Source organism: Dermacentor albipictus, chromosome 4 (genome assembly GCF_038994185.2).
Source record: "Dermacentor albipictus isolate Rhodes 1998 colony chromosome 4, USDA_Dalb.pri_finalv2, whole genome shotgun sequence".
In the NCBI taxonomy this organism is placed as follows: domain Eukaryota; kingdom Metazoa; phylum Arthropoda; class Arachnida; order Ixodida; family Ixodidae; genus Dermacentor; species Dermacentor albipictus.
In genome coordinates, this window is record NC_091824.1 from 33,234,653 (window position 1) to 33,261,508 (window position 26,856).

Here is a 26,856-nt window from a genome sequence, read left to right on the forward strand (position 1 = left end):
CGATGGGAACGCTGTCGCGTTCCACTCTTGAAGGCGAAGCTTAAGCGTCCTCCAATTTTTTTGGATCGGGCATGTCTCCTTATAACGTGTTTACTGCCTTTTTCCTGGAGTCATCCCGAAGGTTGTGCAGTATATAAATGTAACCAAGTCGATGAAGATAGTGACGAACTTAAAATTTACCTTGAACCGCGCTGATGATGATGATGTTGCCGATGATAACAATGCCAATGATTATGATTATTATGATGATGGTTGTTATAATCATGGCGATGTTGATGGTCATGATGATTATTATCATGATCGCTGATGACTAAAAGTTAGAAGGCGATTCAACCTTTAGCTGATGTCGATCAAGCGTTGTTGCTTCAGCATGGTTCTCCGATAAATTATGCGCTTCCTACACCCCGTTATCTCCCACTCACGCAGGAAGACATTGTCTTTCGTCGAGTTCAAGTAGAGACTGAATCGCCTTCCAAGTTTTTATTTCGATAGCAATTATTTGGACACCGCAGGCTCATTTTTGCCGTCGCTGTGATGTTCCTCATAAAGTCCAAGGATGATCACACGGTCACCACGCATCGTATGCTGAATGTCCGAGTGAAAGCACTCGAGAGGAACCAACGAACGCGGCTCATTCTGGCACGCGGGAGGAGGAAGGCGGCACGCCAACGCGCCGCGCCGTCTTCCATTGTACGAAAGGCCGTCAGGGGATGGGAGAGAGGGAGAGGGGTGACGGGTGTAGCTCCAGCAGCAACTGCGTATTTCGCTACCGGGCGCAAGGGGAACTGACAATCGCGGCCCAATCTCGCGCACGAAAGGGAGGAATGTGAGCAGGCAGCGCGGGGGAGATGGGGGGGGGGGGGGGGTGTGGAGGGGAGGCGGCTTCTACTCCGTAAGCAACGGCATACTCTGCGCGGCGTTTCTTGAAAGCGATATGCAGACTGCTCATACCTTTGTGGGTGCGATCTTCTCGCCGTTAAGTTTGCGTTTGCAACAGCACGAAGGTCACTTCCCTCGCTGTTGCTTGCGCGCTTGCTTACGCCAGCGTTTAACAGCGAGTGTGCGCGGTCTTGAAGTGTGATGTGCTCATGTTTGTATGTGCGCGAGGACACCGTGCTTGTTCATTCAGTTACTACGCGAATGTTTCCAACTTTATATGGCCGATAAATTTACTATCTTTATTTCGTATAGACGTCTACTAATTTGCTATTGCAATCGGGTGACACTGCGACTTTTTTTGTGTACAACCACCGTCGGAGTGGGGCCGCCTCAGCAAGAACTCAAACTCCAGGACCCCAGACTCGGCAGAATGACATATCCGCTGATCCTCAGAAGCAGGTTTACTGACAATTACCGCGGGCAAAATGCGGATGAGCTTTCATCGGGCAGCGTAAAGGGTGAGAAGTTGTTCAGCGTTCTCAGTTTTTGTCAGTATAGAGCAGATTCAAAGCACTGCAGTCGGCTGAGTGGCACACCAGTGCTTTCACATACATTGAGGCCGCCATCTGCATTCACAGAAGGGTCTTCTCACCCACGACAAACCACACTGCAATTGGCTGGTGTTATGAGTTAGGTGTCCCCTGGATGATGGCACATTCAATTGTCGCGCGCTGCCCCTTTACTGAACCGAAGAAGCGAGACTTAAATCATGTGCCCGTATTCAAAGACAGCGCGACATCCGTATTAGAGCGGTGTGTCACTTTTGTTATTTCTCGAGATGCTGGTTGAGGCGTCCCTAGTTGTCCACTTCTTCTGTTAACTATGTTACTCATGCATTTAAGAACTAATGTATTGCACAGGTTGGCCCGTTCTGACGATACAGTTAAAACCTAACAAATCCTTTAGGACGCAGAAGAAAACTGAAGTCAACACCATAATTATGACGTAATCAGGAGCTCCTGTGAAAATTTCCAAGTAGAAACACAGCCAGTTTTATTTTAGTGGCATGAGCAAAGAGTGGCACTCTTGTCTCTTGCACAGCACTTCCGTTTTATCTCCTGAGACGAGTGGGGACAAAATTCATGGGTTTCATTTAGATATGATGTCAGAGTGAGCTTATTTACAAGTTGAGTTACTGAAGTTATTGAAGTGTGTGGAATAATTAGAATTAACTTGAAATCAATGAGGCAACCGGGGACGGAATTCAAAATAAATAAAAAGAAAGAAAACGAATAGTACAGTACAAAATTCATGGGTTTCACTACATATATGACTTTATAGCCTAAGCTTAGTTACAAGTTCAGCTACTGAAGTGTCTGGAATAATTAGACCTAATTAGACATCACTGATTACCGCACACGAAGCCACAGAATCGTACACTTTAGAGACCCGCCACATGAGCACGAAGATAAGAGAAATTCAGGAAATTCCTGGAAGCACGGAAGTCGAAAGCGTAAGTAATGACGTCGCTAATGACGTCACACACAATGAGGTGGCACACTATTTAACCGGTTCATTAATGGAAAACTGTTGCGTCCAAGTTTGGTTCGTGCGTTGCGTTCGCCTAAAGTTAACCTAAACACCGACGCCGAGGTTCGAGTGCCACCAACAGGCACCTAAGTAAAAAATTAGGATCGCAACCATTTTTTTTTCCTCTTTCTTTTTGATTTTGAAGTCTCTGCTGACGATGATAGCCCTATTTTTATAATTACACCGCAGACTATCAAGAATGACAGCAACTTCATTTGCCTTTCCTCTCCGTTTATGGGATAACTATTTGCTCTGGTCCCCTAATACCTGAGCTGACCGGTCAAGCATGAGTTACAGCATGTTAACGTCATTTCGGGGGCGCTATGGAGTCCCATTGAATGCTGTGCGAAGAAATAATGTGATCAAATAACTAAAATTCGCTTATTGGTGCCTTCTGTGTTATTTTCTCACTCCGCCCCTCCCGACCGTTAGGCCACGGGACTGTTCACGTGGGTGAGCGGCTGGCCGGTGCAGTACACGAACTGGGCTCCTCTGCAGCCCGGTGCTTCGAACGGCGATCGACGATGCATCGCTTCCGACTTCGCCACGGGAATGTGGAGCGTCCAACCCTGTGACACGCACCTGCCTTTCCTTTGCCAGTTTGACAATGGTCAGTGGCTATCGGCTCTCGCGTTCGATACATTTAGAGGGCGTTAGGATAACCCGACAAAAGTCGGAATGTCCGCATTTGTTGTGTCGTGTCCGACCTGTTTGCCGTGTCAGATCGAACATGCACTGGATTTTACGTTGTTCAGGCTTTGTTGGTGGGCTAGTTGGTTCGGATTCAAAGTGAACGAACAACAGCGCGAACGGACGAGGACGAGACGAGAGGGCAGCGAACGCGTGCGTCACCTTCTCGTCTCGTTCTCGTCAGTTCGCACTGGTATTCGTTCTTTGTGGAGTGTACTGTTGGAGGAGTGCTGGATTCCTTGCGTTAACTTCTAATCACAGCTATCGTACTTTGACCTGATCCCCAGTAAAAGTGACTGCAGTGAGCTTGGAAGGGCGTTTTGAGGCGGTATTGTGGTGTCCGATACCAACAGGATTCAGCAAGCCGGGCGGGTTAAGTGACGTCAATGTTTGCCGAGTTTCCGCATCTTGCAATGCTGACCAAAACATTTCGTATGGCTGGTTAGTTTTTCGTCGATTTGCGAAATGAACAAGAAACATAAATTACTGGTAAGGGGATCATTTTGATCGTCCTGATGTCTCCTAGAACACGAAGGATAACTTCGTATCTGGTCACGCAGTTTGCGAGTAGCCATTATGACATTCATTCATTCATTCATTCATTCATTCATTCATTCATTCATTCATTCATTCATTATTTATTTATTTATTTATTTATTTATTTATTTACAGATACCTTGCAAGCCTTCAAGAAGGCATTGTGTAAGAGGCATTGTGTTCGTCAATCTATTCGTAAGAAATTAGGAAGCAAACAAAAGCATAAGTACAATAAAAGGAATGTTTACGCAGCGCAGCAGTATGGAACATTATTGCGATATTAGCAAATATAATATGAAGCGCAAAAAGAGTAACAAGAAAAGTTAATTATGTCCCACGAATGTTTTTTTAACAAATCTAGCCAAAGTTGGTACATCTCTCTTGTGTGCCTTCAAGCTACTACAGATATGCGTCGACTGACTTGGCTGCAATGAATTCCATAACAGCTCTGTGGTCCTGGAAAGAACTTCAAACTAATTCCCAGGGGAATAAGAGATCAGTGCGGGAAAATCGTAATAGACGAAGTTGTCTGAATTTGCTCCTTCTTAATAGCTTTTTCAAGCAACTGCTAGTGAGGACTTGTGCCCGGAGGTATTTCCAAGCCACTTGCTATCTCCCTGTCTTGCTTTATTTCTTTTGTGGCGTCTGTTTACTTCTATGCAACCGATCAATGAATTGTGATAGCATAATTAAGCTACCTTAGAACAATTTCGGGGCTTTCTACAGCAACAATAGTAAAACACACGCAATGGTGAGTGCTGATAATAATAACAGGTGACTAATGGGCTGCTATTTTTATATGAGTTGATAGATGCTCAGATGCTTTAATGTGCATTGAAATCCTCCAGTGTTTATTCAGCATTCTCGCAAAATCATATTGCTTATTCGTCAGCATGAGCCATTCTTAGCTAATGTTCACGCAGCTTGCATATACAGAAGGTCGCGAAACGCTTTCCGGTACAACAACTTGACTAACGAGAAATAGTAATATGTCTGCTAATCTGGTCACCAATGTTGAGTAAAATGCGAATGACAGTGAAAATTCTCGGTTAATTCCAGAGAAGCCGCCCAAGGTGACGCACCACGATGGCCCATGTCCCGAACACGCCAGAAACTGGATCGACGTGGGCAACCCTTACTGCTACTTGCTCCAAGCTGAGCACGTCGTGAATTTCAACGAATCCGTCGCCATCTGCAATAGCAAAAGTAAACAAGTGTGCGCATATTGCAGAAAATATTGTGATAGATTATTTTTCCCTGAGGTTGGATGTATGGTGAGTGAGATGTATTCTATTTGTCGCAGACTCGACGCTGGCAAGTTTTCACTCTAAGGAAGAAATTGGAAGGCTCAGTCCGTATCTTCGCAAGTCTCAGCGCCAGCTGTGGATTGGACTCGTCAGTGGTCACAATGGTATGTACATTGAGCTCATTGAAACCACCGACCAGGCCTCAACCATTCCCTGCTGAATGCGCTGGTACTCATCCCATCTGACAGGGAAAAAAAGAAGTCTACTCGAACACTACCTGTCTTATTTATCGTCTTTTATTCGTAATTGTTCTTTTAGAACGTTTCAAACCCATCATTTGCTTGCACGCACAGGAGCAGATCATTCACATGGACAAAGCGACTGTTTTTTAAAAACTTTTAAAGAAACGTTCTTTATCGATCACCGTTAGTTAATGCTACACTCTTGTGGTTACTTCACACGGGGTTATTTGAATTGTTGCTTACTGCCGTTTTTTTTTCTTCAGAAGTAGCAGAATGATATAACATTAGGCAACCCACCACGGTTGCTTATGGGCTATGGTGTTGGGCTGCTGAGCATGAGGTCGCGGGATTGAATCCCAGTCACGGCGGCCGCATTTCAATGGGGGCGAAATGCGAAAACACCCATGTGCTTAGATTTAGTTGCACATTAAAAAACACCAAGTGGTCCAAATTTACGGAGTCCCCCTACTACGGCGTGCCTGATAATCAGATCGTTGTTATCGCACGTAAAACCCCATATCTAATTTTAATTGTTACGGCCAAGCTGGATACCCCTAGCACCCAAGGAAATTTTCCTGTCGTTGTTGTAAGCAAGGTGGGCCGATCCCGGAGATAGTCCAATGCCGGGCCGACTCGCGGTGGAGGTGAAACAGGCGTTAAGCATTCCCCATACGTGGGCCGATCCCGAACATAGTCGAATACCGGCCCGACCCGAGGCGGAGGTGAAGCAGGTGTTAAGGATTCCCCATACGTGGGCCGATCCCGAACATAGTCGAACACCGGCCCGACCCGAGGCGGAGGTGAAGCAGGCGTTAAGCATTCCCCATACGTGGGCCGATCCCGAACATAGTCGAATACCGGCCCGACCCGAGGTGGAGGTGAAGCAGGCGTTAAGCATTCCCCATACGTGGGCCGATCCCGAACATAGTCGAACACCGGCCCGACCCGAGGCGGAGGTGAAGCAGGCGTTAAGCATTCCCCATACGTGGGCCGATCCCGAACATAGTCGAATACCGGCCCGACCCGAGGCGGAGGTGAAGCAGGCCTTAAGCATTCCCCATACGTGGGCCGATCCCGAACATAGTCGAATACCGGCCCGACCCGAGGCGGAGGTGAAGCAGGCCTTAAGCATTCCCCATACGTGGGCCGATCCCGAACATAGTCGAATACCGGCCCGACCCGAGGCGGAGGTGAAGCAGGCGTTAAGCATTCCCCATACGTGGGCCGATCCCGAACATAGTCGAATACCGGCCCGACCCGAGGCGGAGGTGAAGCAGGCCTTAAGCATTCCCCATACGTGGGCCGATCCCGAACATAGTCGAATACCGGCCCGACCCGAGGCGGAGGTGAAGCAGGCGTTAAGCATTCCCCATACGTGGGCCGATCCCGAACATAGTCGAATACCGGCCCGACCCGAGGCGGAGGTGAAGCAGGCGTTAAGCATTCCCCATACGTGGGCCTATCCCGAAATAGTGCAATACCGGCCCGAGCCGCGCTGGAGGTGAAGCAGGCGTTAAGCACTCCCCATACGTGGGCCGATCCCGAAGATAGTGCAATGCCGTGCCGACCCGCGGCGGAGGTGCAATTAGGCATTAAGGGGCCCACATACACAGCTTCGCTGGTCATCCTTCTTCACATAGTGGAGGGGCACTGAGTTTTTTTGCATTAATAAAGTTTTCTCCAATACCAGCCACAATAAAATTGATCATTCGTTCACGCATGCAAGCGGAAACACGCGTCTGGCTTCAATCCAGTGAGGAATATTTTATTTGTCCTGTTTAATTTCTGTCGGAGATAATTAAAGCCGAAACCTGACAGAGTGGTCGAGGCTTCTGAGGAGGATAAAGAAAAGATTATTGCCCATACCTTGATTTCTGTACTACCGGTAAAACTACCGGTAAGCGATGTAAGCATTTCAGGGGCACCATCAAGCGTGCGTTAGATGCGTGCGGCCGAATATAAACGAATACATTCTTGTCATTTTGCAGATAGCTACGAATGGCTGGATGGTTCTCCGCTGAATTACGAACACTGGAAGAATGGCGAACCGAACAGCATCGACGAAAACTGCGTCGAGATGCGACAGTTCGATGCCCTGTGGAACGACGTCCGCTGTGATGTGAAAAACGGCTTTCTATGCGCTGTGGAGAAAGGTGAGCGAATAACTTGGAAAATTTGGAGAATGAAACAAAAAGAAATAACATCGCAGCGCACAAAGCGCCACTTGGGTGACTACTTTCTTAGAGATGCTATAAGTTAGCACCTTTTATGGCTCACCGAAAATTGTGCAGATGGTCATTGTTTTAGCGATGGTATATCTGATCATCCTGCTTTGCAAACGCGGTGATCCTTTATTATCGTCAGTGATTTGCCAATGTGGACAAACATCCCTTGTCGGAGAAACTAAATGCTAATGAACTAATTGCATGTCACGCAGCGGAATCGCCAGGCCTTCATTTTTTTTTAAAGTGAAGCTTTTCTTGGTAGAGCCGCGGCACAGCAATCGAACAAGTGCGTTCCGCTTGAGAACTACCGGGAGCCGGCGATACCAGGCCAATACTACGAGTCTCACAGGTCACGTGTTGCGCCCGTCTTTTCAAGCGCAGAAAGCGAAGGCAACGGCTTCACGAAGAATGGGCATTTCAATGCTGGCTGCGTCACGCAGTGCTAGTTTATTTCCTTCCGTCATGTTTCTTTGCCGCTGCCCGCCTACCTCCTCTCTCGTCTAGGTTTTCGGTTGGTCGTGTTCCGAGCAGCGTGAACCAGCACTGAAGGCAATGTAATTGTTGAGTAATCGGATCTCTGAGGTGGCGTATAATCTAAACTGCGCTGATGCCGCAGACTGTAATAAAATATAAGCCAATTTTGGAATCTTTGTAGTTAAACGGGGTGACTAGGTGAGCGGATTGGTTATGCCAGTCCGTGGAATGCCACCTAGCGAGGGTTTCACCGCGGCTTGTAGCACTTTCCCTACTGAAAGGTTTCATATGCATTCCAATATTTCCGTATAATTATTACAAACATTTTACGAAATTTATCCGGAATCCATACATATTCCGTAAGAATTAGGCGGAAACGTGCGGAATAATTGGAATGGCATGCGGAACGTTTCAATATGGTTGCGAGCGATTGATTGACAGCGTGTTCGTCAGGTGCCTTCAGGCGCTAAATATGCATCTTTCTGTTCAATGCTTCTCTGCGCATGCACGCGTGCTGACAGTGAGTTTGCTTCGTCACTTGAAAAATGTCGCACTGATCTGCAAGTCATCCCGGCATTCACTCTCCTACCAAGGCGCCATGTGAATTTGTGTTTTCATTCAAGTATGAAGTATACAATTGTTGCTTTGATTATACTGAATTCATATAAGCTATTATATCAGTTGGGCATAATATACAATTGCACGCGTCGTGTGTATCATTGAATAGCAGTGACACTGAAACGTTTTGTAAAAGCTTCGCCTAACGTAGAATCCAACAGAGGCGTTGAATCTGGCACTCTTTCTTTTACGATATGGCTCTCCGCTTTATGTGGACGTTATCAGAAAAGCTAGCAGCATTTTCTTTGTGTCTCAAAATTTTGGTTACAGATTACTTGGTTCATCCGAAGTAATATAGTGCAAACAAAACAAGGCACAAAGAATCACGCAGAAACTAGTTCTGTGCTATACTTCGTGCGCTCGTCCTGGTCTTTCTTTTTGCTGTTTTATTATTCATGTCTTGCTTTACTTGCGCTGGATGCTTCATAATTGTGCCACTGGCCCCAGCTTCCAGTACTTTGCTTCCTGTTCAGGGTTTTAATTAAGGTTAGATTCACCGCCTCTCCTAAGTATGCTAACTTTTTAGCGAAACACGTATCTTTTCAAGCCGTGTGCAGAAGAAGAAAAGATCACAATGTAGGTCAATGAACAAGGTTTCTGCACCTTTGCCCATGCAATGTGGTTCCTTCACGTGTGAGCCAAGTCGTTCTAACATCCTCATACCCGGCAAAAGCAAAGGTGCCTTAGCACATGAGTTCATGGAAGCCTATTAGTAATCAACAGAAAGCAACGATATGGTTGTATCAGCAATACATTGGTGACCCTCCAGCGATTTTTCGCGTCTTTGTTAGAATAAGCATGCACGTTGACAATTGGAGCTCCATTGCAATATGGTGCATTTTCGGTGCGCAAAATGTGTTTGCGAGCACTGGAACTTTGCTTCTAGAACGCACCTGTCGTCTGAATAAAGTTGGTTGGGAACGACGGTCATTCCCTTAATTCTGTTCACGTATTCTCCGTCACAAGATGTATGGTGAAACTGCCCGTAGCCAAGAATAGCGGTACGCAAGAAAGATGGCAGAAAAAAATGACCCCTCGACACGATGTGATTGACTGGGCTGTGGGTCACAACATAATTGGTGTGCTAACCCTGCTGTCCATTTTTTTTCCATTCATTCTAGAACCTCAAGAGGACAGAAACGAAGGTGAGTGTCATACTTTCGTTCTTGCAAGATATCTCAGCATGTTTTGCTGATTTGTCGAAAATGTTACATGGCTTTCATTTACTTGTATTGATAAACTAGAGGCTCTCACTAATTTAATATTCTACGTGACTCCACAGACGACTCTGAAGTGTCGTAATGTTATCAACAAGTAGTGACCAATACGAACATTATAAATATTATTCTTCATCGCTTTGTGGAAAATAAGATAGCTTCCTGGTAGCGCATAGATCACCTACTTTTGCAGCCGATACTCAACATTTTTCGTGGGAAAAACAGGAAATGTGAACGTTTACGCTATGGTTTGAGACATGTAAGCCTGTATAGTACAAAAAAATATATTTGGGAAAGGCACAGCCTACTGTATACGAACGTATATACGTAGCCATCGTTCGACTTTTTTTATCCAAATGTCGCACGGCACTTACCACCAAGGTAGCACATGGCTGAATTGTAAGCAGCATACTTACAAGTTCCGGAGTCCTATACTAAACCATGCATTCCCTAGTTGAAATTTTGCTACCTTTGTGATATAAATTTTAATTCATGATTCATAGATACGTGAATGTAAAGTGATGTGCATTTGTGACAATTTTTGCGGTAATAAGAAGCGTCCACCTACAACATCGCCTTTGCTTTCTTCATGCCTGTCAAAATGTTTTTTTTTTTTTAGCATGGGTCTGACAAAGCCGAAATTCACTCGTCACGGCAGCACTCATAGCGGTAGATTAGAGTCTACAGCGTTGTCCTACTGAGTTGCGAGCCACTCAGTCCCAGCTGCAGTGGTCGCATTTGCATAAACACTCGTGTACCTAACTTTAGGTAGACGTTCAGGAATCCCACATAGTCAGAAGTGACCCGGAACTGCCCGTTATGGCAGCCCTCGTAATCGCATCGGGATTTGTGCACGTAAAAGCAGAGAATTAAATTTTTCGGGGCGTAAAACAGCGCGTTCACGGTTCTTCCATTGCTCCAAATGTTTCTAGAGAACGGTTTTTTATGAAGAAGGTATTGGCTAAGGACTAAGAATTAATAGTCGTATGGATCGGCTCGTAATACAGGTTTATTTGTGGGCCACCTATACTAGCTGTCAGTCTCAATAGAAGGCCGTGTACTTAAAATGTGGGGTGATGTTGCTTAAAGCGTTTCGTATCCTGAAAACTGTTGTAGCCCCCATCGCGAAAACAACTGGGAAACGACGACTGCGGCATATCTTTTCTTCTTCTTTTTCTTTTTTTGTTTTAAACAGCGGGGAATTAGAGGCAAGTATTTGGACATTCATTGCATTGGTTGAGCACGCATTAAGTGCTAGACGATGTCGCAAATTATATCGCTTAATCTTTTTCGCTATTTATTTACTGTATTAGGCTCTACGTTTGACTTGTATTTCTGATATTTATGCTCGTCAGATAATCTGCCGTGCCGTCTTATAATAGCTTATCCGTCTGTTCCATAGGAAGTTTCTATATACAAATACGTATATATAACGACAAGGACATTTACTTGGTCTGGTTGATTCATATTTGCACTTCGTTTAAAACGGCACATGAGAGCCAGATGAAAAGATCGGACGAAGAGGCAGTAAAATTTACAAAATTTTTAATCGGATGGCTTTCTTCTGCACTGGGCTTCTTTCTGTACCACGCCATGTTTCTGTAGTGAACAGTGACTCTTTGTGTCATGGCTAAATAGAGTAATAGTGCATGGAGCTTGATATGCGGAAGTATATTCCAAAATAGAGCAATCTCCAGAGCACCTTATGACCGAACAGGTTTCAGCGAAGTATTTGTTAGTACGTTCACATAGCATGTCGTCTCGACGGCTGGTAGTCCTCGCATTCTTGTGATTCGCACGAAACATTACGAAGCCTTAACTCTTAACCGACACCTAGTCAATGACGTGAAAACGCAGAATTATTCCGTTCGGTCAACTATACAACAGAGCAAATGACCCTAGCAAATGATCCTTTACATATTTTGCATCAACATCTCGGCGATTTTCTTTACGCATTACCATTTTAACTCAACAAGAAAAGTGACATCGTGATTCAGTCCACGGTGGTCCGCAGCCACCATATGAAAGCTTGGCTTAGTATATACGACTTCTACTCTTTAGTAAAAGTCGTATAATAGAGTACTAAGTATTCTTTCGCGCGTGGTTAGGGGAATTTGCTTTTGTTATGATTGAAAATTTTCGCTGATATCTTAACCTCTCACTCTCTATCTAAATTTATTCCTAGGTGCCGCGGCAAGTCACTCCGGTAAGTCTCTACATGAGCGTATGTATCGTTATCGCTTATCGCTTTCTTACTTTACCAACTCTAGTTCTTGAATATATTTCTGCACCTTCAAGTTTTCGTGAACCCTTTGTGCCAATGTGCAAAAAAAAGTAATGGCTTGCTCTCATTGATATCACTCGTGTGAGTGCTGTGAAACCTCTAGAAACAAGCGAGAGATCGTCTGCTTCACGCAGCGACGCTCAAATTTTAATTGACCCAATCACCATCAATTTTCCATCCCTTCATCCCTTCCTCTTCGCATTCGTCACAATAAATTGCGTCACCAAAAGTTATCACGAGGACATCGAGACCGTATTTCGTGCTTGAGCCTTTAAAGTTAAATAACAGTCATTTCACCGTAAGATTTAGCCATTTAGTATTCCTGAAGTTTTCTTTTTATCAAACTAGCATTTTTTTGCATATTCGCCCTTTAACATGACCGCATTTCAACAAATTTCACTCTTTACCTATACCTGTTTGTATCTTTTCCTTTCCCGCGTTAGCATTTGGAGCATGATAGCGAAAAAAAAGGTCTGCAAAATGCGGTAAGCCGGTGACTTCGTAGAGGTGTATATATATATATATATATATATATATATATATATATATATATATATATATATATATATATATATATATATGAGGACGTAATAAAAACGACAAAGAATGAAAGTGTCCAACTGAAGAAATTCGCTGAACTGGGAAAACAAATCAACAAGGAGCAAATAAGGAATATTCAAAATTACAGCGTGAGAAATACTGAGGAAGCAGTAAAACATGAATGCAGCCTGAAAACAGTGAGAAGAAAACTAGGCATCGCGGACAAACCAAAATGTATGCACTAAAAGATAGGCAGGGTAATAGCATCAGCAATCACAAAGATATAGTAAAGCAGGGGAAAAATTCGATACTGACTTGTACAGTGCCCAAAGCAGCCACGATACCTCCATTCGAAGTAGTAATTAACAGGTTACTGGGGCTCATTCTATAACTAGCGATGAACTTAGAAGGGCCTTGCCGGACATGAAATGGGAGAAGCGGCAGGAGAAGATCAAAGATGGTGGAGACATAGTGCTTGAAAAACAAGTGGCTCTTTACATGAACTGTCTATCGACTTCAAGGGTCCCAGTAAACCGGAGGGGTGCCAACAATATACTCATCCACAAAAAGGGATACGTTAAAGAACCGAAAGATTATAGGCCCATTAGCTTACTTCCAATATTATATAAAATATTCACCAAGATAATCTCCAAAAGAATAAGGGCAACACTGGACTTTAGTGAACCAAGGTAACAGGCAGGTTTCAGGAAGGGATAGTCTACAATGGATCACGTGCATGTCATCAATCAGGTAACCGAGAAATCCTCAGTGCACAATCAGCCTCTTTATATGGCTTTTATAGATTACGACGAAGCATTTAATTCAATCGAGATATCAGCAGTCATAGAGGCATTACGTAATCAAGGAGTACAGGACGCTTACGTATCTTGTACAATATCTTAGAAGATATCTACAGACATTTCACAGCTACCTTAATTCTACACAAGTAGAAAGATACCTGTAAAGGAAGGGGTCAGACAAAGAGACACAATCTCTCCAATGCTGTTCACTGCGTGCTTGGAAGAAGTATTCAAGCTCTTAAACTGGGAAGGCTAAGGATTAAGGACCAACGGCGAATATCTCAGCAACCTTCAATTTGCAGATGACATTGTCCTGTTCAGCAACACTGGGGTCGAGTTACAACAAATGATTGAGGACCTTAACAGAAAGAGTATAGGAGTGTGGTTAAAGATAGATATCCGGAAGTCAAAGATGATGATCAATTGCCAGGGAAGGGACAAGAGTTCAGGATTGCCAGTCAGCCTCTAGAGTATGCGAAGGAGTACATTTGCCTAGTTCAACTGATCACCGGGAGCGCTGATCATGAGAAGGAAATTTGTAGAAAAATAAAAATGGGTTGGAATGCATTCGGCAGACGTTGTCAGATCCTGACAGAAAGATTGCCATTATCATTAAAAATAAAAGCGTACAAGCAATGCATTCTACTGGTGCTGATATATGGGGCAGGAATTTGGAGACTGACAAAGAAGCTCGAAAACAAGAAAACAAGGACCGCGCAAAGAGCGATAGAACGAAGCTTGTTAGGCATAACCTTACGAGACAGGAAACTAGCGGTGTCGATCAGAGAGTTGGCAGGGATAGCCGATATTCTAACTGACAATAAGAGGAAGAAAGGGGGTCGGGCCGGTCATGTAATAGGTTAGATAACCGGTGGACCATTAGGGTTACAGAATGCGTGCCAGTAGAGGGAGAGCGCAGTCGAGGATGGCAGTTGACTAGGTGGTGTGATGAAATTAAGAAATTTCCAGGCGCTAGCTGGAACCGGTTGGCACAGGACAGGGCTAATTGGAGATCGCGAAAAGAGGTCTTCGTCCTGCAGTGGACATCAAATAGGCTCGTGATGGTGGTGTTGGTGGTGATGTATGTATGTATGTATGTATGTATGTATGTATGTATGTATGTATGTATGTATGTATGTATGTATGTATGTATGTATGTATGTATGTATGTATGTATGTATGTATGTATGTATGTATGTATGTATGTATGTATGTACGTGTGCATGCATGCATGTATGTATGTATATATGTACGTGTGCATGCATGTATGTATGTATGTATGTATGTATGTATGTATGTATGTATGTATGTATGTATGTATGTATGTATGTATGTATGTATGTATGTATGTATGTATGTATGTATCAACCACCGTCAGTTTCACCTCGAAGAGGCAAGAGGTGTGTTGAGTGGGCTCCTAAACAGCACCCATGCGGATCTTCAGAGTTGTGATGTTCAGAGAGGTGTGACGTAATGCTAATACATTACCCTCACACTTACCGCTCACTCACCACTGATGTTTTTTTTTCTTTCTCTCTCTCTCTCCTTCGAAGGCACGAAGGCCAGCGCGGGAGTGTACGTGGCCGTGGGCCTGGGTGCTCTGCTCGTGCTCGTGGCGGCTGCATTCGCCATTCAACAGGTGGTGAAGTACTCCCAGTTGAGGCGCCAGAACGGAGGACCGTTCTCCTTCGAGAACCACGTGTACATCGACCCGCCCGTTCAAGATTTAAACGCTTCGCTGTCATGAACACCTTCACCAATCGTGTGCCGGGTAGCAGCAACAAAGCCTCAAGAACCAACACAGTAAAAGGCACATGAACGCTCTTAAATCGCGGCTTCCAGCTTCAGGCCTGCATCATTAATCCAGCCGTGCCTGTGTAAAGCGAACGCTTCAAGCTTAATTGGGGTTAGCGAATGTGCTGTACCCCGGTAAGCAGTGACAGTGATGGCCGCACTTTGCGGGACATTAGGACTCAGTGGGCCACGTGGACGGGTTATCATTTCTCACTCACCGTACGATGGAAACTTATTTTGTGTGTCATATTCAGAGCTTCGTCAGTCGATGTTTAGATGGAGATACGAAGCCTTTAATAGGTGAAAAAAATTTACCTGTCAATTTGTTATAGGTACTATCACTTCACCAAAGCATGAAAAAAAAGGAAGCAAAAGGTACTTGTTTTTTTCTGCTTCTGAAGAGAGCGCAAATTAGTGAATTATTTCAAATTCAATATTTTGAAAAATAGCGAAAGGATGGCGATAAAAAATACTTGATCTCAGAACGGTCGTTTTCGATTTCTGTGTGCGTGTGTATCTCTCATCAGGGTAACACATATTTGAGCCTATTTTCGTCAATTCCTCCATGAAAGTGTTACGCTCAACTGGCTCGTTCACAGGTTCATGAGAAACCGATATTTTCAATTGTGTTGCACCCGTCGTCCGCAGACTGCATTGTAAACAAGGTTTCGATCACGCGACATCTTTAAAGCTTGGTTAAAGGTCCGAATCGCGCTCCTTCCTAAAGATTGTCCATGGTTAATAAAACTTTCGCTTAATACTTTTTGAATATGGTGTTTTATTGAACGACGAAGCGTTTAGTTTATGGCAAATAAATGCGACACCGCTGCGGACGACACGAAGGACGCCGACAGGAAGACGCCACAGCATAGGCTTAGCTGCAGTCACACCAGGAACAGCGTCTAGCCCGAGCCCCACTTCAGTAGCGCTGGCGATCCGGCTGCAGAGATCTGCACGGCGAACTTCTTCCTTACAACTTCCCCCTTCGCTGAAGATGGAGCCGCACAGGAGGCCTAAGGTGTCGTGAGGACGAAGGGCTCGTGATACGCCTTGAGCCGATCTACGTGCACAATTTCGCAGCCTCGGCGACGCAGGTCCGTAGGGGGCATCAGAGGTTCGGTGACGCAGTTCGCCGGATAAGTTTGCTGTAGAACCCGGTAGGGTCTATAGTATCGGGATACAAACTTGGAGGAGACACCTTGTGTCGAAGTAGGAGGCGCCCACAACCAAACGAGAGCGTCAGGTGAAAACTGGTGGTGGCGGCACCCGTCGTCATGACGAAATTTCTGTAGCGCTTGTTCTTGCGTTGTAAGGGAGCAAGCTAGTTGCCGACATTCTTCTGCATACCGGGCGGCTTCGGGAACCAGTGTACCCTCTGATAAGTGGGGACGGTGAGGAAGAATAATGTCAATGAGAAATGACGGTTCGCTGCCATATAGAAGAAAGAAGGGAGGAAAACTCGTTGTTGACTGGGCCAGTGGCGTAGCCAGAAATTTTTTTCGGGGGGGGCTACGCCACTGGCCCAATCTATATATATATATATATATATATATATATATATATATATATATATATATATATATATATATATATATATATATATATATATATATATTTATATATATATATATATATATATATGTAGCTGCACGTTGCAGCTCAGCCTCCTCCTTAAGCGCAAGCTTTAGCTCGGGTGCTCCCATTTAAGTTGTGGGGTTTCTGGCTCTCGCAGCGTTTTCAGGCTCTCGCGATGGCTGTGTGGAGGCCATTACGTTGTATTGCCGAGGGGGCTCCGTGTCCCTCTCCTCCTTGCCTGGACGGGGTGGCAGCAGGTCATAAAACACTGTCGCTCTGCTGTCACCCCGCCCACGCGAAGGTCAACAGGCTTTGCCTATTGGCCGACATTTTGGCGGGATTCGGGCCCGGCTTGCGTGCGCTCCGGGTAAGCGCGCGCAAGACGGGTCCCGGGGAGACCACATCGGGGCGTCGGAAGGTGCGTACGTGTTCCTTCTCTGCCGGCGGCGGCCCCCTTTGTCCGCCGCCGGCCGATGGTTACTCCGGCTCGTCGGGGTCCCGGTCTCGGCGGGCGTGCGCGCACTCTTCCGTCGTCTCGATGTCCTAAGGCAGCGTCTGCCGATCGTGCCCCCGTCTGTTCGTCTGTCGTTTCGCTCTATTTCCCTTTTCTCTGCTGTGGGGCACGCGATGGCAGGCGCTGACCGAAGGATAGGCAAATTCTTCTGCTGGGGGTTCTTTGTTCTTTGTTTCTCTCTCTGTCGCGGTGCGGGTAAATCGTGTGCTTGTATTGAGTCCCAGGTTAATAAATGTTCATTGTTGTTTTTTTTTAGAGCTTTGCCTAGGGTCTCCCTTGCTGCGTGCGCGCGGTCTCGCCTTCCCCTAAGCTGTGGGGCCGGCGGGGCGCGTACGCGCGCAGCTGCGCGTCGGCACATGGAGCGGGCTGGACCGGGCGCGGGCGCGCGGTGCCCTGCGCGCGCGGCGGCTCGGATGTGCTCGAACCCGCGGTGGTGGTCGTCCGGCGCGCCATGAGCGTCGCGGGTGAACACCACAAAATGGCGCCCAACGTGGGGCGCCAATTTGTGGTGTTCACCCGCGACGCTCACGGCGCGCCGGACGACCACCACCGCGGGTTCGAGCACTCCGAGCCGCTAGAATGCGTGCAGGGCACCGCGCGCCCGCGCCTGCTCCGGCCCGCTCCGTGTGCCGACGCGCAGCTGCGCGCGTACGCGCCCCGCCGGCCCCACAGCTTAGGGGAAGGCGAGACCGCGCGCGCGCAGCAAGGGAGACCCTAGGCAAAGCTCTCAAGGAACAACAAAGAACATTTATTAACCTGGGACTTAATACAAACACACGTTTTAACATAACACAAAACATAGCCGAATGGTCGCCGGTGGCCGCTAGAGTGGCGCACCGCGACAGAGAGATAAACAAAGAACAAAGAACCCGAGCAGTAAGAATTTGCCTATCCTTCGGTCAGCGCCTGCCATCGTGCGCCCCACAGCAGAGAAAAGGGAAATAGAGCGAAACGACAGACGAACAGACGGGGGCACGATCGGCAGACGCTGCCTTAGGACATCGAGACGACGGAAGAGTGCGCGCACGCCCGCCGAGGCCGGGACCCCGACGAGCCGGAGTAAGGGCACATTCACACCGAAAGCGGAGCGGCTAAGCGGCCAAGCGGATTTTCAACGCGGCGAGGCGGTGAGCGCGCGCGCCTGTTCAGACCGGACGGCTTGCCTTGCGGCCCGCGTGGCAGCGAGGGCGGAGCATCCGGCGTTTTCGTGGCACACGTGTCGCCATCTCTTGGCACCAGTCGCCCGTCCTCAACGTGCGCGCGCGAGCGTCGTCACCGCACCACCGTCGTCTGGACAACCGCTCGCGCTTGCTAACCACTTGTGAAGCAGCTCGGACGAAGAAGACGGAATAGTTGGCATTCTACTCGCCGCCACTTCAGGAGCTTTTCAAGACGAGCAGCAGAAAGCTCGAAGACCGCCCGCCAACACCGCTGGTGGGTCCGCCCCGCCTTGCAAGAACGAGAGCGAATTGGTCATGCCAGTGTTTTGATGCTTGTATTCAGTGTCCTTGAGTACGTCGTGTCTCTTGTGACATAGCATCGCGCAACAAGGTGTCGATCAAAAGTGCAGCGTAAAATTCAGCTGTCTCGGTGGATGCCTTTTGAGTCGGCTTGTCTCCTCGAGCCCTGGTTGGCTGCGGGAAAGCGGGAAGCTCCGGCGGGGCGGAAAAAATCGGTCCGAGAGCGATCGGGCTGCCCGCCGCGTTTTCCGCCTGCTTTGCCCGCTCGGCGAGGAGGTTTTCGCCGCTTTCCGCTTTCCGCCTGCCCGCTTTGCCCGCCCCGCTTTCGGTGTGAATGCGCCAAAACCATCGGCCGGCGGCGGACAAAGGGGGCCGCCGCCGGCAGAGAAGGAACACGTACGCACCTTCCGACGCCCCGATGTGGTCTCCCCGGGACCCGTCTTGCGCGCGCTTACCCGGAGCGCACGCAAGCCGGGCCCGAATCCCGCCAAAATGTCGGCCAATAGGCAAAGCCTGTTGACCTTCGCGTGGGCGGGGTGACAGCAGAGCGACAGTGTTTTATGACCCGCTGCCACCCCGTCCAGGCAAGGAGGAGAGGGACACGGAGCCCCCTCGGCAATACAACGTAATGGCCTCCACACAGCCATCGCGAGAGCCTGAAAACGCTGCGAGAGCCAGAAACCCCACATCCCTCCCTCCTTAAATGCTCCCTACCAATGCAAGGCTGGTGGCTCCGATGTCAGCCAAAGAAGAAAAGAAAACAAAGAACAAAGAAATAGTAATTACATTGCCAATACCGGAGCCACCCATTGGCAGTTTGAACCTAAAATCACCAGCCCCCCAAAACATAAATAAAAAAAGACATCAAAGTAAGAAAAGCAAGTTATCAGAATAAATTAAATAGGGACGTCGGAGGTATACAACAGCAACACAAAAGAAAGCCCACACGACCCACGCTTTAACGCGAACATGCACAATAAAAGCATCCACAGAAGAAAATGTTAGAGCAACAAGAAAAGACAAACTCTCAGAGACACAACGATACCCTGACACAAACGCGGACAAGGGAAACGACAAAACGTTGGCCCACACAATCAATCAAAACACAAGAGAACAACAGATGGCCGAGGAAATGTACAGAGAATGTCCGCGTTAAATATCTCCGGCGAGCACGAACAAAGCCCGCATGCCACGCGTGCGACTCCAAGCCACTTCAACGGCGTCCGGCAACGGCCTCCGGTGCCGGTGCTTCTGGCGGTGTCCGCTCCCTGGTACAGCCATGACACGCGCCAATCGTCGTGACCGCACAGCCCGATCCGCCAGGCTTCGATCCAGTTCAACATCACCCGTTGACGCAACACGGCAGCGGAAACACACGCGAAACATTCTCGAAACGCAAAACACACAGGTACAAATAGATGACTAACACAAAAGCAACATGAACCATACCTAAGGAAACACATACATAAAAGCAAAACGAAGACGGCTAGGTAAGACACAGAGAAACAAGTAGCCTAACGAAGAAACACTGAACAACGGGAAAACAAGGACAGAGAAAGACGGATAGCCGCCTGCCTGATTGCAGCGAAGTCGATAGCTGAGAGCTTTTTGAAGAAGAATGGGCGGCTGCTCCAAAGTTGTGGATCCACATAGGCATGCCTCACCTCAGTATAGATGGTTACTCCGTCTGAGTTCAGCCGGACACAGTAAACGTGGTCTTCACTAGCGCGATGACATACGACTTCGACGCTAGCGGAAATTCCTTCCACGGACGCACACTGTCCATCCGCGGCACCAATCAAAATTGACTTCAAATACGCGATGTCTGTGTGATGAACAGACGTGGAAGGTTCGGCGATAGACGAAGAGTCGCTCCACGCCGGGCCAAGTCACAGCGCGAATCGATTTTAAATAAAACCTTGGCGCTCTGATGACCGTGCGATACTTGCCGGAGTGGCGCTAAATCGCGTTTCTCCGGCACCTGGGGTTACCACCTTGAACACAGCTTTTACATTGCAGTTTCAGCGGGTGGCACGCGATCTTCATCGGCCGAGCTCGTTGTGACCCCGCAGAGCGAACCCACCCGGGGCAACAGCGACACACGCTGTATCCGGCCCCGCGCGCCCGTTGCAACACAAGCAACGCTACGGCGCCCGCGCGCGTGCAATACCAGCCACGTTCCGGCGCTCCGCCTCCCTGAGGCCGTCGAAGAACTATTTACAATTATTTACAAACGGGTCACTCTGCGGTCCCTTCGGCGCTCTTCGGGCCGTTTAAAAAAAATAGAAAAAGACTATTCCGACACCCTTTGGTGGGGGTGGCGGGTTTCGTTCCCCCGGCTGGCCTTCCACCCGGGCTGTCCTCCCCGTCATCGCCGCGGGGTAGCGGGGGAGCGTTCCCTTCTGCGCGCGCGACGGAGGGATGTCCGGGGCGCTTGCCTCTTCGCGGAGCGGGCCTGTTTCGTGGCCTTTGTCTCCGCTCGGCTATGCGCTGCCAGCTTTGCCCTCAATTGGTGGTGCAGAAGGCACCACCACTAACCGGTCTTCCTAAAGATGACAGAGGGCATATTATAGTGCGTCAGCTATCATGGCTTGAATTTTGCGAGGAAAGGCGCGCATCAACTGAGAACTGCCGGGCATGCCACTGAGCCGCGCCAACAATAGCAAAACCGAGAACTTCCGCAGAGTTAGCCGGCCTTAGAGGCACTGTACCCGAGCAGTCTGCGCAATGAGCAGCCGCCAGAATGGTAATGATGCTAGAGACCCACGAAAATCCGTCGGACTCACCGAATCGTTGAGCAGATGGAAGGACGGAAAAGTCAGCCCTCCCGGTACGAATCGGCGAGACCTCCGGCCCCGCATGGTCTCCACAATCGATGACGACTGCAGCATCTTGGCGGCCGCTTGACTCCTTTCCTCGTCCGCGCTTCGCAGCGAGGAACTTCGAAGCGGTGGTCCGATACGCTTACCACGCTGCATTTACTGAGGCAAGGTATGACAGAAAGAGCGAGAGGAAAATAGAGGAATTCGGCACACGGGGGAGAGACATGGCTCGGTTAACAAAGCACGTTCGCAACGCAACCTCAGCAACGCAGCGGCCCGAACACTCGGCCAGAGGCTGATTGGGCCCCTGGCCCCACGTTGGGCGCCAATTTGTGGTGTTCTCGTCCGCGACGCTCACGGCGCGCACGCTCCGATTCCGCGCGCGCCGGACGACCACCGCGGGTTCGAGCACTGCGAGCCGCCACGCATGCAGGGCACCGCGTGTCCGCGCCTGCTCCGGCCCGCTCCGTGTGCCGACGCGCAGCTGCGCGCGTACGCGCCCCGCCGGCCCCACAGCTTAGGGGAAGGCGAGACCGCGCGCGCAGCAAGGGAGACCCTAGGCAAAGCTCTCAAGAAACAACAAAGAACATTTATTAACCTGGGACTCAATACAAACACACGTTTTACCCGCACCGCGACAGAGAGAGAAACAAAGAACAAAGAACCCGATCAGTAAGAATTTGCCTATCCTTCGGTCAGCGCCTGCCATCGTGCGCCCCACAGCAGAGAAAAGGGAAATAGAGAGAAATGACAGACGAACAGACGGGGGCACGATCGGCAGACGCTGCCTCAGGACATCGAGACGACGGAAGAGTGCGCGCACGCCCGCCGAGGCCGGGACCCCGACGAGCCGGAGTAACCATGGGCCGGCGGCGGACAAAGGGGGCCGCCGCCGGCAGAGAGGAATACGTACGCACCTTCCGACGCCCCGATGTGGTCTCCCCGGGCGCCCGTCTTGCGCGCGCTTACCCGGAGTGCACGGAAGCGGGGCCCGAATCCCGCCAAAATGTCGGCCAATAGGCAAAGCCTGTTGACCTTCGCGTGGGCGGGGTGACAGCAGAGCGACAGTGTTTTATGACCCGCTGCCACCCCGTCCAGGCAAGGAGGAGAGGGACACAGAGCCCCCTCGGCAATACAACGTAATGGCCTCCTCACAGCCATCGCGAGAGCCTGAAAACGCTGCGAGAGCCAGAAACCCCACAAAGTACATGTAGAAGGGGAATTCGTTTTTCCCTGCAACCACTTCACCAAATTTGAGGAGGTTTATTGCATTTAAAAGAAAAAGTTTAATTCTAGTGACTACTGGCTTCGAATTTTTTATTTAGGTGGTCAATTATTTAATAACAATTGTCCAAAACTGAAGATTTTCAGAAAACGAAACTATCAAGCTTAAAACTCCGTGACTCAACAATGAAAAATGATATCACAATTCTGTGAATTGCATCTAATAGTACATCTACAGCGGACAAAGTAGATATGTTACACATGAATCTCAAAAAAATTTAGTATTGTGGAAATACGGCTTCTGCAGAACCCTTGTACACAACGTAAACGATTCACGTAAGATACAAATTGTCATAGCAAACTTGTGCGCTTTGACTGTTATAATAAATGCCGTTTACAGAACCACAATATCTGTTCTTCATGCATAGCTATTAGTTTGTAAACGTCGTGCTTCTATTTTTTCAAACTTTCGAATTTTCCAAAATATTTTAAACAAAATTCAGGCCCTAAATCGAAGTTCTGTTTCCAACAGACACTAGGGTTTAACTTTCTCTCTCAAATGCAACCAATTTCAATAAAAGCGATTAGCAGGATTATCTCATAACAGCGTTTCTGCGTTTTACAAGTATTCGAATAGGCCGCGTCGGATTGGGCCCGAGCTAAAGCTTCCTCTTAAACAATTTATCGAGGGATCAAATACATGAATAATAACTGCATTGTAATTGCCAAAGATGCTGCAAACGAATTCTTGAAAGCTACGCACTGTGTATACAAGTAAAATATGTATTTTTTCATAAAATATTATACTCGTATGTGCCAAAAATTGGCCCAACATAACTGACGTCAATGCTTCCATGTTTTTGTCTATTTATTTAAGTAAAAGAAATATCACACGAACTTTAGAACTATATCAGTTCGAAACCAGGAAAGCAGTGCATGCCGCTGATATGAAAAATTAAAAGGCAATGAACTGAACAAGTTGAGGACAAATATGTTAATGAAACTTTGTCATTCAAGAACCGTGCTTACATTCTTGTATATATGCAATGGCCAGTGAAAAATCTCAATGACGCTGTCGTTTGTTCCAATGTATTACGCAGGAGTAGCTGTCCCTTGTCGGGTATCGTGAGTAATTGCATCGAAGTTATAGTCGCGACAGAGAGCACGTATAAAAAGCAGGAGTTCTGCAAGATATATGAGGGCAAGTCAAATGAATGAGCCAACAACGGGGTACTTTATTTAAAAGTAGTCTTCATGAGAATTTAGACATTTGTCCTATTGACTAACGAGTTGCGTGATTCCCGTCTTATAAAACTCCTTGGGTTGCTGCTTCAAAAAGTCTGTATCTGGTTCCCTTGAGCTGTTTTTTCGGTTGCCCCAAAATGTAAAAGTCGCAAGGTGACAGGTCTGAGCTGTATGGCGGATGTTGCAGCGTTTCCCACTTGAACTTTGCCAGTATTGTATTAACCACATAAGCGACGTCGGGACAGGCATTGTCGTGGAACAAGATGACCCCATTCGTCAATTTTCCATGTTGTTCATTCTTGCTGTTCGTTCTTGCGACACGCTGCCGTTCTGGCGTTTCACAATATCGGAAACAATTGATAGCCTCTACAGATTTAACAAATTCTATCAGTAATGGACCCTGTCGATCGAAAAAAAAGTCAACAATACCTTTCCAGCGGAAATGATGGCCTTTACGTTCTTTGGGCGTGGTAAATTCGAATGTTTCCACTTTAAGCTTTGCCGTCGTGTTTCAGGCTCGTAGTAGTGGCACCAAGGTTCGTCCCCGATCACAGTTGCAAACAAGAAGTCGTCATGCTCGTTGTGATGCCCGATCAGATGAGTCAAGGCAGCGCGAAACTTCTCCGTCTTCTCGCGATGGATAAAAATCTTGGGGATCAATTGCGCACCAAAAAGCCGATAACCGAGAAGCTCATGAATTATGGCGTGAACCGAACCGTGACTGATGTTCAGACGGTCTGCCAGTTCATCGATGCTTATCCTCCGTTCTTGTTTCAGCAGCTCATGAACCTTTAAAATTGTGTGGGGGGGGGGTGATTGCACGATGGTTTTGGCCCGGTCTTGGAATGTCTTTGCAACATCCTTTGAACCGTTTGCTCCAACGCTTCACAGTGGTCAATGAAATGCAGTGTTCAACGTACACGGCAGTCATATGGTGATTAATTTCTGTTTTCGAAACACCTTCAGCTGTAAAAAACTTCGCGACACCAAGCTGTTCAACTTTTGAAGTGTCCATTATGTGACGCAACCATATTCAACCCAGTGTATGAGAGCATTAAAGAACATTATCTTCACACCTGCGTGTCACTTTTGTAAATGAGACATGCCGTTCTCCTACTCGCATGCCTCGCAGATAATGAACCGAACCATTATTGCGTGATTAGGGTAGGCTCACTTCCATTTGACTCGCCCTCGTACACTAGAAATGCAAAGATACAATGGGATATGCAAATGCGAAAATACGGCTTCATAAAGGACAAAAAAGTGTCACTGGAAACAAAGTTCACTGCATGTATACACAAAACCTCGCAACAAGATATTTAATTATACGTATAAGTCCCCAATGAGTCTATGTATGTAAGAAGTAACTGCATATAATGCGTCAACAAGGCAAATAAACATGTTGCACAATCATAGATTCACAGAATCCTAGATTCCGCCCCCATTCCATCCACTCCCCCCGATGTATTGCGCGTGACGGAAGGCGGCGCGCTTGCTCCCTGCTTTTCTCCTTTGCGCACACAAGACTGAGCCACCATCGTCGACTCACCCATTCAACCTCCCCTCCTACGCTTTCACTCGCACATACAGCATGCAGCGCGTGGTCACGATGTTATCACCCTTGGACTTTATACGAAACATGAGGGCGATGGCAGGAATGCGCCTGGAATGTCCATATAATTGCTTTCGCAATAATATAATAAACGTATCCGGCAACTGAAGCGTCCCGTCGCTCATTACCTTCCGCAAGAGAAGTATCACAATCGAACTTTCACCATGCGACAATTCGCTGCGCCGCAACAATGTATTTTTTTTTTCTGTGAGGCGGAAGCACCGAAATGAAAAAAAAAAACGCATAGGAAAGTATGTTGGCCAGAATCTAATACCTACTTCGGGCACCTAATGGGGCTACGGAAGGAATACCGAAGAAAACATGAGACGCTTGGTCCACTGAGAACCATACGCATACTGCTCAGTATCCTACAGCAGCGAAACAAGACTTTCCGGAAAGGTTCCGCTCTAGGAATGCGGTGCAATCCTTCGAGTCCCCACAGTGATGGCGGCGAGCGGCCATAGTGTTTTTTTTTTTCTCGTCTGCTAGCCAGAAAGCGTCCAAAACTCTGTCCGGTGAAAATCCACTCGGCCAGAGCAAACCGAACGCGCACCGAAGTGCACCGCATGGTGGTCGGGGCCATACGAGAAAAACGTATGCGCTCTGGCTGGCTCTGGCAGCCCGCGGGTAGCGTAGCGAGAACAAAAAAAAAAATTGAAGAGGCTCAATGTGTCCTCGCGAATAAAAGTCAAAGTAGAAAAAATAAATAAGAACGTAGTTACTTTGGCTGGCTTTAGTGTGTTGACATGGATGTTCTGGCGTAGGTTAAAAAAATGTTGATATTTTTTTATGTGACATGACGGCACAAATGAACCACCCCAACGCTTCGTCTCATTGGACCTCGCTGCCTGCTTTGTCAACTTGTCTGCTAGTGTGTTGATTTGGCTTGTCTCGTTGTACGTTCCGATGTAAGAATTTAGAAAAATCAATAGACCTTTGGCGTCAAATGTTTATAACAACATTAAACCCACAAAGTTCCGCAATTGAAAATCTAAAGCACAACTTTGGAAATGTCAATGCACCTTTCACATCAAGAGCATATGAGATTTATACCCATAAAGTTTCGCAATTGATATCCATGCACTCCATAGATTCCGTGGCCTCAGTGAGATGCCGCGGCGAGCCCACTCACCATCAAAGCGCCCTTGAAACTTTGTGCTCGGATGGGACTACTTGGCGTTATGTGACTCCCGCTATGTGATTGCCACGAAATCCAGCCCGAGTTTGCAATCTTTGCGGTTAAATGTCTTTTCGAGCGTCAAAAAGA

General features: G+C 47.6%; 1 protein-coding gene across 1 annotated transcript in view; it reads left to right on the top strand.

Moving 5' to 3' along the window:
• Positions 1 to 26,856, top strand: part of LOC135900132 (macrophage mannose receptor 1-like) — a 117,565-nt gene that overhangs the window by 52,878 nt on the left and 37,831 nt on the right. The window contains exons 7-13 of the mRNA XM_065429569.2: positions 2,902 to 3,079; positions 4,756 to 4,902; positions 5,000 to 5,107; positions 7,174 to 7,338; positions 9,624 to 9,647; positions 11,905 to 11,925; positions 14,897 to 15,083. Of these exons, the coding sequence (XP_065285641.2) occupies positions 2,902 to 3,079; positions 4,756 to 4,902; positions 5,000 to 5,107; positions 7,174 to 7,338; positions 9,624 to 9,647; positions 11,905 to 11,925; positions 14,897 to 15,083 (830 nt within the window). The remainder of the gene's footprint in view (positions 1 to 2,901; positions 3,080 to 4,755; positions 4,903 to 4,999; positions 5,108 to 7,173; positions 7,339 to 9,623; positions 9,648 to 11,904; positions 11,926 to 14,896; positions 15,084 to 26,856) is intronic.